The 12,901-nt window shown below is 45.5% G+C and overlaps 1 protein-coding gene across 2 annotated transcripts in view; it reads right to left on the bottom strand.

The window, feature by feature from the left end:
- Nucleotides 1-12,150, bottom strand: part of APPL2 (adaptor protein, phosphotyrosine interacting with PH domain and leucine zipper 2) — a 38,138-nt gene extending 25,988 nt beyond the window's left edge. For both annotated transcript variants that reach the window (XM_077339715.1, XM_077339716.1), the window contains exons 1-2: nt 11,861-12,150; nt 3,767-3,865 (exon numbers count right to left, since the gene is read on the bottom strand). In XM_077339715.1, coding sequence (XP_077195830.1) covers nt 3,767-3,865; nt 11,861-11,914 — 153 coding nt within the window. In that variant the 5' untranslated portion in view covers nt 11,915-12,150. The remainder of the gene's footprint in view (nt 1-3,766; nt 3,866-11,860) is intronic.
- Between the last annotated feature and the right edge of the window lie 751 nt (nt 12,151-12,901).

Raw genomic sequence — 12,901 nt, 5'->3', positions numbered from 1 at the left:
TGCATGGAACGTGAGCACCCAAGGTGTTAAGGCTCTTTCAGCAACGGATGGTGAGAGGTTTGGAGACCAGGTTGTATGAGGAAAGGTTGAGGGAGGAGCTTGGTCTGTTTAGCCTGGAGAGAAAATAACTTATGATAGCCATCTTCAGGTACTTGAAGGGCATGTAGAGGAGGGAGCAGAGTTGTTTTCTGTTGCCCCAGAACCAATGGGTTGAAATTAATTCAAAAGAATTTTCAGCTAAACATCCGGAAGTAGTTTCTGACAGAGCAGCTCTTCGGTGGAACAGGCTTGTTCTGAAGAGGATGAGTTCTCAAGCGGAAGCTAGGTGGCCATCTGACAGAAATACTGATTCTATAAACTTAGGCAAATTGTGAGTGGGTGGACAGGAAGGGTTGTGTCAGTGCTTGGCTCTTGGGGGCCCCTTCTTGCATGCCCAGAGATACGCTGATTGCCACTTTGCGGTCAGGAAGTAAATTTCCTCCAGGCCAGGAATTCTGGTTTGGGAGGGTGGTGGTGGAGGGGAATCATCTGGGCATGAAATTGGGGTCACTGCAGGTGGGCAGATAGTTGTGAGTTTTTATTTTTTTAGTTATTTCTTGTTCCATTTCTAGGCTGCCGCTCCTGGGCCTACCAGCTCACGGTGGCCTACAACAAATAGTTTATAATAAAACAATCAAAACTTCTAAAAACCCCACCACCACCTTTGCATATTGCAGAGGGTTGGACTAGATGACCCTGGAGATCCCTTCCAACTCTATAATTCACCGATTCTTTGACAAAGGAAAAAAGACCCACCCTCAACACCTGAAGTCTACACCAGCCGGTAAAAGCTTATGCCTCAGTAATTATAGTAGTCCTGAAATTCCCACAAGCTTTCCTTTTTTGTTCTCTCTGTACCTAAATAGATTCGGTAACCTAACCATGTAACAGAATACTGTGTAAACTGCATTTAAAAAAAAAGAAGAAGAAACGTGTACATATTCCTTTTGGCTCAAATTCTGATCAGCAGCTATACCAGCATGGTAAAAACCACAATTACTTCCGTGCCACTGACTATTATTGCTTTTTGGAGGATCACAGCTCCTGCCACAGTAGGCCTCACCTCCATTCACACTTTACAAGCTCTCCAAAACAGGCTGCTCACTTACACATTCCACTTTGGCTGAGAAGCTTTACACATTCAGAAGAAACAATCCCAGTATTTTAGCAAATGAAGTCAATTTTCATTTTCCTCAGATCAGCATCACAACTTCAGCATCAACATTCTGCTGCCCGAGATGCTCTCCAAATGAAGGCCGCATTCAAATCTGGATTTACGGTTAATTCAGAAACAAGCTATCCTGTTTTAAGACGCTGCAACCCCCCCCCCCCCCAAAAAAAAAACCAAGCACACAAAACATATGTGGTACCTTTTCTTAGGACCAACCCAGTGACACATCAGCACATGCTTACATCTGACTGGGACTGTGCTAATACAAGTGCCACATGATTTGCATGCCTCTTTTAGCAAAACCTTTTCCTGACAACAACCCACCTGCAGAAGCCGCAAACACAAATCACATTCCCGAAGATACCTCCCAACATCTCACAACACCACTTTTATTTACTCAATTCCATGGTCAAAAAGGTGATATACAGGCTTATGAATATGGGAAGCAACTCCAGGTTCTCAGTTTGCTGGTATCCTTATATAAAAGGTAAAGGTATCCCCTGTGCAAGCACTGGGTCATGTCTGACCCTTGTGGTGACGCCCTCTAGCGTTTTCATGGCAGACTCAATATGGGGTGGTTTGCCAGTGCCTTCCCCAGTCATTACCATTTACCCTCCTGCAAGCTGGGTACTCATTTTACCGACCTCGGAAGGATGGAAGGCTGAATCAACCTTGAGCCGACTGCTGGGATCGAACTCCCAACCTCATGGGCAGACGGCTTCAGACAGAATTTCTGCTGCTTACCACTCTGCACCACAAGAGGCTCCTTATATATAAAATACCAAATAGGAATGAAGAGAGAAAGGGGAAGAGCTGTTTTTTTGTATCCCGCTTTTTACTACTCAAAGGAGTCTCAACTGGCTTACAATCTCCTTGCCTTTATCTTCTCACAACAGGCACCCTGTGAGGTAGGTGAGACTGAAAGAGCTCTGAGTGAACCGTGAATTGCCCAAGGTCACTGAGCTGGCTTCCTGTGAAAGAGTGAGGAATCAAACCCAGTTGTCCAGATTAGAGGCCGCGCCTCTTAACCATTACACCAAACTGGCTCTCAAGAAATCGCTTGAGCCTATACACTCACACTGTCATTTCATCACTGTACTATAGGATGCCGGCGGGCCCATATGCAGATATCAAACACAGGCCATTCCCAGGAAACAGAGGTTTCGACATAGAGGACTTCCTAGGAATGTAGAAAAAGCTGACTTTGTAAATTAATGCTAAAGGAATCTCTAATCACACACAATAGCTTGACGCAGACAGAGCATGCTACAAGAATGCATAACTCTGAGAGCCGCTGATGTCAGTTAAAGTGGAAAAAGAAGGAGAGAAAATTACCCTTCTCATACCTGTGTTGAACCCTGGAGGGGGAGATTATGGGGTGTGGCAGGAATTCCAAATTGCTCTTTTCCTTCCCACAATTCCTCACTGCTCCCCATCCAGCCCTGCCTAATATTCACTCGATGGCTATTTCAGCATCATTAGAGGGCTCCCCGCCCCCCATTCCATAAACTATGTTGAGCATACAAGCAAATTAAGCATGTCATGGTTTTGGCAACTAGGGGAAAAAACCTATCCCACAATGTGAGTCTGCACTATAAAAATAATTTGCCTTCTCCACTTACCTAATCATAAAATTAAGGAAGTTATACTGAACTTGAAGCTGCTTCCTAAACCCATCTATATCTCCAATTATGCAAGCAGGCAGTTGTTCAAACAACTATGGTCCCACTGCAACTTTTGGAAATAAGTCTAGGAACAAACAGAAATGCTTTTCGGTCTGGCAGGTGTGCCACACGAGGAGATGAGCACCAGACATTCTACTTGGAATGTCAGTTTGTGGGAGTTGATTCAACAACCTAGTTATTGGTGACAACATGCAACGCAAATCAAAACACTTGCAGGGTTGGGCCTCAATGTGATGACACACATGATCTTGGAGAAAGAAAACGAGGAGTGTTCTATCCCACAAATGTATGTTCCTAGAGCTTCTTGCTGTAGCAGATCTCTGCAGCTTGAAATCCTTTTCAATGGTTACTGAACTATTGGGGCATGAGGCCAATGCATAAACACAAAAAGCATGGACAAGTTGGCCCCACTGCCCAGTGACAGCCAAGCTAGTCTGCTCTCCTCCATTGCACATTTTTCTCATATGGGGACTGAACCTATAATTTGTACATACTCAGGTACATGTGAGTAATGGATGTGAGAGCCAGAACATCTAGTCCTACTCTACCTGTGAATCTAAATGTCATGTGCGCAGAGCTTAGGTACCGATCCAGTGGTCTCACCAATTATCCTCAGAAGCATAGCCTTCCAAAATTGATCTCCCATAGGAGGAGAAATTTCCCCATAGTAAAGGATGGAGTGTCTCCAGTATGTACATAATGCTAACATAATGAACCCAGCAAGGTATTCAATTAGCTTAAGTGATTCCAGCATCAGCATTACATGAAAGAAGGGGGTAATCAAGCCGTAATTCAACCAGTTACTGTCCACCCATCTCATAGGTTTGCCTCCAATACTTTGAAAGGGAAGAAAACAGACAAAATTACTTACCTGAGCGCCGTAAACCCGCTGCATTGCTTGGAGCAACTGATTGGTGTAGTCTGTAAGAGTCCCTGCATCTTCTTCAAACACACTCAGCAAAGAGCGAGTCTGACAAAACAAGAGAGGTAACAGTAACACTCAAATGGAAGGGGGGGGGAATAAAATTACCCCTGAAATTACCCCAGAAAACAAAGCTGTAGCACAGTAAAAACAGTCGCTAGTAATATTTATAAGAACCACATATCAAGAGATGTTTTCGGAGAAGCTCCAAATTTTAGCAACCCTTATGATGATGAATGAAGTGTGGGATGGAGAAGAAGAGGCTTGCAGAAGTCCATCATCTGATTACAGCCAAATTTTCCCAAACAGCTCAATGCCCAAATGGGCAGATGGAGGAATCTGTCCTTCCCCTCACTAAGGTTCACATAAAGTAAATTATTATCATTCTCATTTTACAGATAGAGACCAAGGTTCCTAGAACAGAATCATAGAGTTGGAAGGCACCTCCAGGGTCATCTAGTGCAATCTCCTTCACAATGGAGGAAATGGCCACAAGAGCCAAGCACCTACACAATCCCTTCTGTCCACCCACTGACAATCTGCAAAGAGCACTGGACAAGGAGGGTTAATTTACATGGCAGCCCCTTTCACATGCCACCATCAAACATGTTAAAAAGCAAGTATTTCAGAATGTAGGCCATGTGGGAACAGGTCTGTTTGGCTGAATGCACACGAACTGGGGAACTAAGGTGTGCATAAAGTCAACATCCATAAATTTGCTATCATTGAATGTGGAGGATTCATTGGTGGCTAACATCCTCCAATTGCCATGAGATTTGTACACAGGGTGGCCACATTACATATTATTTTCCTAGGCAGGTTCTAGCAACCCCTAGAGCAGGCTTTCTCAACCAGGTTCAGGAAACCCTGAGGTTTCTTGGGGGCCCTGGAACAGTTTCATGAATGGGTGGGAGCTCATTAATATTTTATATTTTTAACATTTGTTACACATTTACCAAGTGCTATGACCCTATATGACTCACTCCTCAAATGGCCAATGATGGGCTCGGAGGGGTGGGAAGGAGAGGGGCCCCGGGGTGGGCGTGTAGACAGCTCTGCTTCCCAACCATATTCTGCATGATCACAACACTTCTGGGGTTTCTTGAAGCCTGAAGAATGTTTCAGGGGTTTCTCAAGGGTAAAAAGGTTGAGAAAGGCTGGCCTAAGGAGATGTAACATTGAAGGGGAAAGAGAGGGGACATCTGACCTTGTAATCTGCCCAATCCCCACTCATGTTTACCCTTTCTGAATCAACTGTTATCTTCTGAAGTATAATTCACTGTGGTGGCTTGGTAATACAACATCTGCTTGGCACGTAGCATGTCCCAGGTTAAAAGATCTAGCAGTGAAAGACCTCTGCCAAAGGTGAAAGACCTCTGCCAAAGGTGTCAGAGGACCACGGCCAGCCTGAATAGTCCACAGTGACTTTGATGGACCACGGATCTGATTCCGTATAAGGCAGCTTCATGTGTCCATATCTATACTTGGACTCTTGTCCCTTTACTGTCTTTTATTCCACTTTATCTCCAAGGAACAAGGCAAACTACCCGGTTTAAAACAACACAGTAATAAGACCACAACGTTCACAACCAACAGTGATTGTGATTGGCTTCCAAAATTAGAGAGCGATGCACTAAAAATGTATCATGCATATCAGCGGGATTACTCAAATCGCTATCGCCTCACCCAAAGCAAATTGCCATACTAGAACTAAACATGTAAGTATTTCTCCTGCAGATTGAAATAAATAAACCTATGTCAGAGCTCAGCCCACAAAACAGGTTTACTTTATTTTTTTTTTAATACAGCAGAAAAGTGATAGTCAAAGTATTCCATATAAGAGCCCCACCACCACCACCGTCAGCATCACATAGGGGTTAGTTTGCTGGACTAAAATCACCCAGAATGGGATAGGGGTTAGATTGTTGGTCTAAAATCTGAGAGAGCCAGGTTCAAATCCCCACTCTGCAATGGAAGCAGAAAGACCCAGGTTCAGAAAGACTCCGATTAAAATACCCACTCTGCAATGGAAGCATAGAATGAGCCTGGCCTAGCCACAATCACTCAGCCTAATCCAACTCACAGACTAGTTATAAGGATGAAATGGAAGAGAGGAGAAAGATGTAAACTGGTTTGGGTCCCCACTGAGGAGAAAGGTTAAGTAAATAAATAAGAGTATAAGTAAACAAATGTTCCTGTGGAGCAGGGCTTACTGGTTATGCCACTTCTGTCTATGATGTTCTCCTGTAACAGCCCAGGCTTTGTCAGTAGCTGCCCTCTGACTGTGGAACATCCCCCCGGGAGAACTCAGAATGGCTGCAACCCTCCTGGCTTTCCATCAAGGCTGCATGACAAAATTATTCCACAAGGCACTCCAAGAGATCTGAATCCTAGCTACTGAGCATATGCACTGTTAAAGTGGTAGTTTTAAATGTACTTTTAATCTTTGTGATTATGTGTTGGATCCAAGCAATTTTTCCAAAGGAGGGAGAGAGGGGGGGGGGGGGAGGGAGGGAGGGAGGAAGGAAGGAAGGAGAGAGGGAGAGAAAGAAGGAAGGAAGGAAGGCCATTAGTTCTGACTCAAATCAGGAGCTTACAAATCTTTCATATACATTCTCCATTTTCTCTTAAAACTAGACACCTGCCTGCCACACCTGAATGAGCAAATATGTAGATCCACACACACACACACTATCCTAGTCATGCCTGATTTGGCTGAGTGGTTGCTATGGGTTTTAATGTGCACCTCCATCCCCTTTTAGATGCACTGTGTTACAGTCAATTCCCACTGCATGGTGACTGCACGCATATGAAGGAAAACTGCTTCTCAGATGCTATCCATGGTTACCAAGAAGGAATATTAATGGATAATATAGGGAGAATTGAGGATTATGCATATTTCAGTTATTCTTCTCCTCTCTGCAGCCCAACAGAGACACAGCACATCTTCATGGCTGTGCCCCCAAATGGGCCTACCACATCTCTCTTGGTAGTTTAGGACCAGGATACATTATGAGGGAGTCATCCGTATAGTAGCTGTCTGTGGACTTACTCTAAAACATTCAGGTTAACTTGAGTATCTATTCTTGAAGTCCCTAGTGTAATCCTAGACTAGAATTAAATCCAACCGCCAAAGAGAAGCTAAGACTCTCTGTCTAGAAAACCCAACTCGAGGGGGGTGGCGGTGGGAAGAAGCACAATGGATAGACCTAGTGGCATTGGGTAATTCACTGTCCAGAGACACCTGAACTATGAAAATGGCACTGAAATAAAACTTATGTGAGCTACAGTTCATTTCTTCTTGTTAAGACTACATAGAGATGGAGGAAGGAAAATTCTTCTTCCCTTGAAATTTCCTCCTGTTAATTATTTCATCATTTGATATACTGCAAGCTGCCCTGAGCCTGCATGTGGGGAAGGGTGACCTATAAATTAAATAATAATATTACTTTATGGCCAAGGTCAACCAAGGTCAGTCATATCGTACTCTCCAAATTCATATATTGCAAATGTAATAGGCTTGCTGCCTGTACTGCAGCGTATTATGTACCACAACTAAAGAAAATACTTTTCTCTCCCTTTAAAATAAAACTGTGTGCATATCAGAGACAGTAAGGACCTGTCATAACTTCCAAAATCACATTCACTTCTCGTATATTCCATCCAGAAAGACAAGATGCCTCTCTATGAAGCACATGGAGAATACACTGCTATTTTTGTGAGGAATTAAGAAGCCCTCAGGGAGAGATCCTAACCTGTAAAGCCCAGAAAGTTAATAGCAGTGAGCTCTCTCATTTACAATGATGATTCAAGCAGGAGGATCGCCAGTTATTTAAATGCTGCATAATTGAAGATGATTATTAATTGATTACACAGGAAATGCCTGGATAAGGATGACCTGAGTAGTTTCAAAACAGAAACACAGAGGAAGGCAATAGTCATGGGATCACTCCCTGATTATAATTTATTTCTTATTTCTATTTGATTCCCCCCCCCCCCAAAAAAAGTTTCGACATTGCCACAAGCTTCCTCTAGCAGGCTGTATGAATCTGCCATTTCCCAGCTGCTGCCCAAAGGAGCTGCTTGCACACCCATGAAAAGACTGTCACAATGCACCAGGGGTGGGGCCTTGACAGCCAGAGTAGATTTCTGTAATCAATGGAATCCTAGGAGTAGGCAAACTGGTCAGCATGGAGCACCATATCAGGGAGGTATTGAGGTCCTGCCTAATATGAATATAAAATGCAGAAATCAAATTAGAGGATGGACACGGAGTTTCGAATTGTATTATTCTAAGTGAATGCAACATAAAACTGGACTTGGCAGTATCTCATGTCTTCAAAAAATATGTAATCATTTAAACTAATTAAGGTTGACTTCAACAACAACAAAATTAAGTTAGTCTTCAACATACAGTGGCTTGCCCAGCATGTTGGCTGAGTACAAATTTGAACCCAGTTCTCCCTAATCATCATCTAATACACTACACCAACTAATAACAATGTGTTGATTCTAACAGAAGTTCCTCAAAGATACACGTGTGGCATTGCTTCTTGTGCTTTCTGGTCAAAGCTCTTTGTGGATGCTAATAGATTGTACCAATAATTCTGAGACCATAAAACCACCTTCATCAATCATGCATCAGAGCTTTCAACAGCTTGACAGTGAAGGAAAGAGAAATCAGGCTGCATTTCAAATGTGCTGTCACTTCCTTACGCTTACCAATTCTGCGGCACATCTGCCAGGTACAGGTTTGTTTTTCCACCCCAAGGAAATGTCAAATACTAATAAGCTTACCATGTGCTCAAACTGAACATTTTAGTTTTGGTAACATGGCTTTGGGAAGACTGCCAGCAAGAGACGAGACAAAAGGGCAATGATAAAGGAGCTGTGTCAGTGGGTGCTTGTGTAAAGTGTCACCAAGACACAGCTGACCTATGGCGAGGCCGACAAGGAGCTCTTACAGTAAGTGAGAAGCAGAGGTGGTTTGCTACTGGGTTCCTTTGTAGACTGTCCCTTGATAGTCTCTCTTCCACATACCAATACCAGCCCATAAATAATACCATATAATATAACGTATTGCTTGGGCAAACCCATTAAAGATTTAAGCAACTCATATAAAGTAATGTTTTATAGGAAGAAAACACAATTGCAAATTTCAAGAATGCACTGCTGCTATCAACATTCCTTCCCCCACCCCCAACTAATGAGGTAGGACCTGGATTCTGAATATAGAAACAATGCATCAAAAGCTGTGATCCTATTTAAGTCCAACTGAAATAACCGGGAAAGTTAAGTACCTTCCTCTGTTGAAATAACAGATGTCAAAAGTGTTTGACTTTGGCTATATCAGACCCATAGTACTTTTAAAAAGGTCTTTAGTTATATCATTTTAAAAATAAGTCCTTCATGGCAGAGAGGTGGCAGGAGCTGGGGGGGGGGGGGAGAAGCATGAAAATCCATCTTGAACTCTCTTGATTGAAAAAGCTAAGTGAGCTTTCGGAGAAGCACTAAGCAACACAGGTTGGATAACTAGTGCTACAAACCAAACTCGGTGTGAAATTGAACAGAAGGTGGGAAAAGTTTTCTCCAGCTCTAACCCCTGAAATCTAAATTGCAACAGTGGACAATGAGAACATTGAACAGTGGCCAGAAATAGACATTTGTCCTGGAGAGGAAAACTGGAAGATTGTGGAAATTGTTTTCAGTGCAATTTCACTCATTTTGATTCTTTTTGTCTGCCCCATTATAAAGGCTGGGAAGCAGATAACAAAGTAATACATGATAATTAAAATAAGTTTTGACTAAGACTCAACCCGACCCCACCACTTTCTCCAAATTACTACATCTCTAGGCCCGTTGATACATGAAACTGAACCCAGGAGCATATCATTATCCTGGACTGAACCCTGGAAGAGTTGCATATTTGATAAAAGGCTGAAAAATAACCTGTCAACAGCATTTCCAGGAAAAGACTCAAACATTTCTGCCCTAATATGTTAGGTTTTTAAGATACTGACACCAAGCAAGATGTACTGTGCTTATTGAAGTAAGGATAGGATTAAAATTTATTGAAAGACCAATGGTGACACATGCAAACAGCAGATTCCACACCTGTAGCCTGAAGCTAAATGAAGCTTACTTCATTTACTAAATCGACTGACCACTTCCAAATGATACTCAAATGCAGCCTTGGGGGGGGGGGCATCAAATTAAGTTCAAATGGCTAGCTTCATAAATATGCTTTCTAGTCCCTTTATTTCCTTGGAGGCTCTCCCTTACTTCAAGGGGCCTCTGATTATCAAAGTAGAAAAGGAATTCTCATTTGGCTCATCGGATTGACTGTGACAAAGGCAGCCATCCTGAATTTTTGTGAAAACAGCATTTCCAGTGGGAGAACTAAACATGTACACATTTACATGATACGTTCCAGGAAATTCTGGGAAACTTGTGCAGCTTTTAATTCGGGAAAGAATGCCTTGGATTTCAGCAATTAGTCCCATGACCTTGCCAGCTCTACAAAGCAGCAGAGACTACAGCGGGCCCATGCTTTTGATGTGCTCGGCGGCCTCTAATCACGCCTTCATGTCGCCCAAAATTAGCAGCCAGGCCAGTGATGCAGGGACTCCCATCGCGATGAGTCACCTGACACTTGCACCTTCTCCATTAGCGCAGGAGAAAGCCTGTTTTGCAGCAAGGCTGGGAAAGATCCGAAAAAAATGACATGGTGAGAATTGAAAAAGCCCTGCTTCAATGTAAGGACTTTTTAATCCTAGCACCTGTCTCGGGGAGGACGTGGAGGCTTAGAAGGGGGCTGATAGTTCTCTTGAAGCATTTGAAAGGTTGGAGCAGGGCAGGGAAGAGTTCCTGTTGGCAGCTGAGGATAGGACCCATGGAAATCGGTTTAAACGACATGTAGAACACTACCAGCTAAATATCAGGAAAATATGTTCACAGTCAGACTAGTTCAGCAGTGGAATCAGCTACCTAAGGAAGTGGTGAGCTCCCCCTCACTGGCAGTCTTCAAGCAGCGGCTGGATGCTTTAGGCTGATCCTGCACTGGGGGGGGGGGCGGTTTGACTAAGTGGACAATATGGCCCTTTCCAACTCTATGATTCTACCTCTTCTTTGGCCCCAGCAAAAGAAAGAGGAAAAAAGAGAGCAACATACCCTTCATGCAGTAGCAGTCGTTTGGCAAAGGGATTAGAGACACCCCACCCCCACCCCACCAGTTTGCTAGGAAATACATGCACAGTTAGGGGGTGCTAATGGTGAGCTTTTAATCAAGGGTGTACCTTACTTATCTATTATTATTCCATATATGGCTATTCTTGGTGTGTGTATTTTAATGAACCAGCAGCCTAAGCAACCGGATAAGAGTCAGACCAATAAGATTCCCCCAGCTTTCCAAGGCAGCAATGTCCAACCGCATCTCGCTTGGCCAAAAAGTTAACGTGACCTCGATTTGGTCTAGTTCTTCTATGCGCCGCCACCGCCCATCCCCCTTCAGGCCCATTCATCTCTGCACAATGCTCGGCCTTCGAGCCGCTGCTTCAATTGCTCCTGACTGCCCAGCCTGTAAAATGGAGCAATGTGGTGCTTCGCTTTTGCCTTGGTTTTTTTTTTTTTTTTGGGGGGGGGGGGGGTTGCAGTTTCCCAGCATTGCCAAGCAAAAATCAGTCTTTTGCTATTGCCATGGTAACGTGTCCTGCTCCCCACAGCACCGGATTCCCCAACAGCCTTCCGAGGGGCGACCCGTGAAAAATATTACGGCTGCTTTTATCCTGCCTCAGGAAGCGCTGGGGCACCTACACGCCTGCATGCCCCTCCAGTAGGGCTTTGAAGCCGACGGCCGGCTCCTGCCAGGAAGCCCGCATCCGCTAACCACACCACCAAGTGCAACGCGGTCGTGTGAAGGCAGCCCGAGAGCCACAGACCCGCCGGCCTGCACGCCTTATCGCCCCGGACTGCGGCCAGCCCGCAAGAGCGCTCCTGAGCCCGCCATCTGCAGCCGCCCCAGCCCGCGCCGTCCAGCCCCGGTACCTGCGGGCTATCCTGCAGAGCGTCTTCCAGGCGAAGCTTGTCGACGGCCGGCATGGCGAGAAGAGCGGCCGCGAGGGAGGAGGGATCCCGCTTGGCTGAATGCCGCGGTCGGGGCTGCGCGGCGGGGGAGGCGGCGGCGGAGCTTTCCTCTTCCGTGACACGTCGTGTTTGGATGCAGCGCCGCTGGTAGCCAACGGGCGCTTCCCTCTCCCTGCACCGCGGAGGAGGAGGAAGGAGGCGGAGGGGGCGGCGGCTTCAGCGGCCAAGGTGTAAACAGGTTGCAGCCGCCTGTTGCGGAGGAGCGCCGCTGCGAGGTTCCTGTCTCGGGGAGGAAGTGGGGCCGGTGCGGGTGGCGAGCGGGAGCGCTGCGCGCAGGAAGTGCGGCCTCGCGGACCTTCCTCCCGAGATTAACTCTTCGCGGCAGGCAGCCGAGCGAAATCCGACCCGGGGCTGCGAAGCAAGGAAGGAAAGAGGAAGGAGAGGGACGCGGCTGTTCGGCTGTGCGTTTCATAGGAGATGGTTACTCATTTCTAGGGACGCTTTGTGCCGCTTGTCCATGGGTCTGCCCGCTCACAAATCAAAGCACCGCGTAGGACATGAGCAGCTTTCTTTAAGAAAAAAGAAGAAGAGTTGGTTCTTATATACCGCTTTTCCCTACCCGAAGGAGGCTCAAAGCGGCTTACAGTCGCCCTCCCTTTCCTCTCCCCACAACAGACACCTGTGGGGTGGGTGAGGCTGAGAGATCCCCGATATCCCTGCTCAGTCAGAACACCAGCTGGTTGCATGTGGGGGAGTGCAGAATCGAACCTGGCATGCCAGATTAGAAGTCCGCACTCCTAACCACTACACCAAACTGGCTCTCTTAAAAGCCTGAATCGGAAACAATGTTTCGGCCTGGTGTAGGAAAGAGGAGGGGAGGTTTCCAGGGCAAGGGAATGCCACAGAGGAGGGGCTGGCAATGCAAATACCCAGTTGTCAGTTACCAATCTCCAGGGGCAGCCTGGAGAGCTGCCGGAATTGCGGCTGATCTCTTAAGTACAG

This window comes from Paroedura picta, chromosome 5 (assembly GCF_049243985.1).
Source record: "Paroedura picta isolate Pp20150507F chromosome 5, Ppicta_v3.0, whole genome shotgun sequence".
In the NCBI taxonomy this organism is placed as follows: Eukaryota; Metazoa; Chordata; class Lepidosauria; order Squamata; family Gekkonidae; genus Paroedura; species Paroedura picta.
This window is presented reverse-complemented; position numbering and strand designations above follow the sequence as displayed.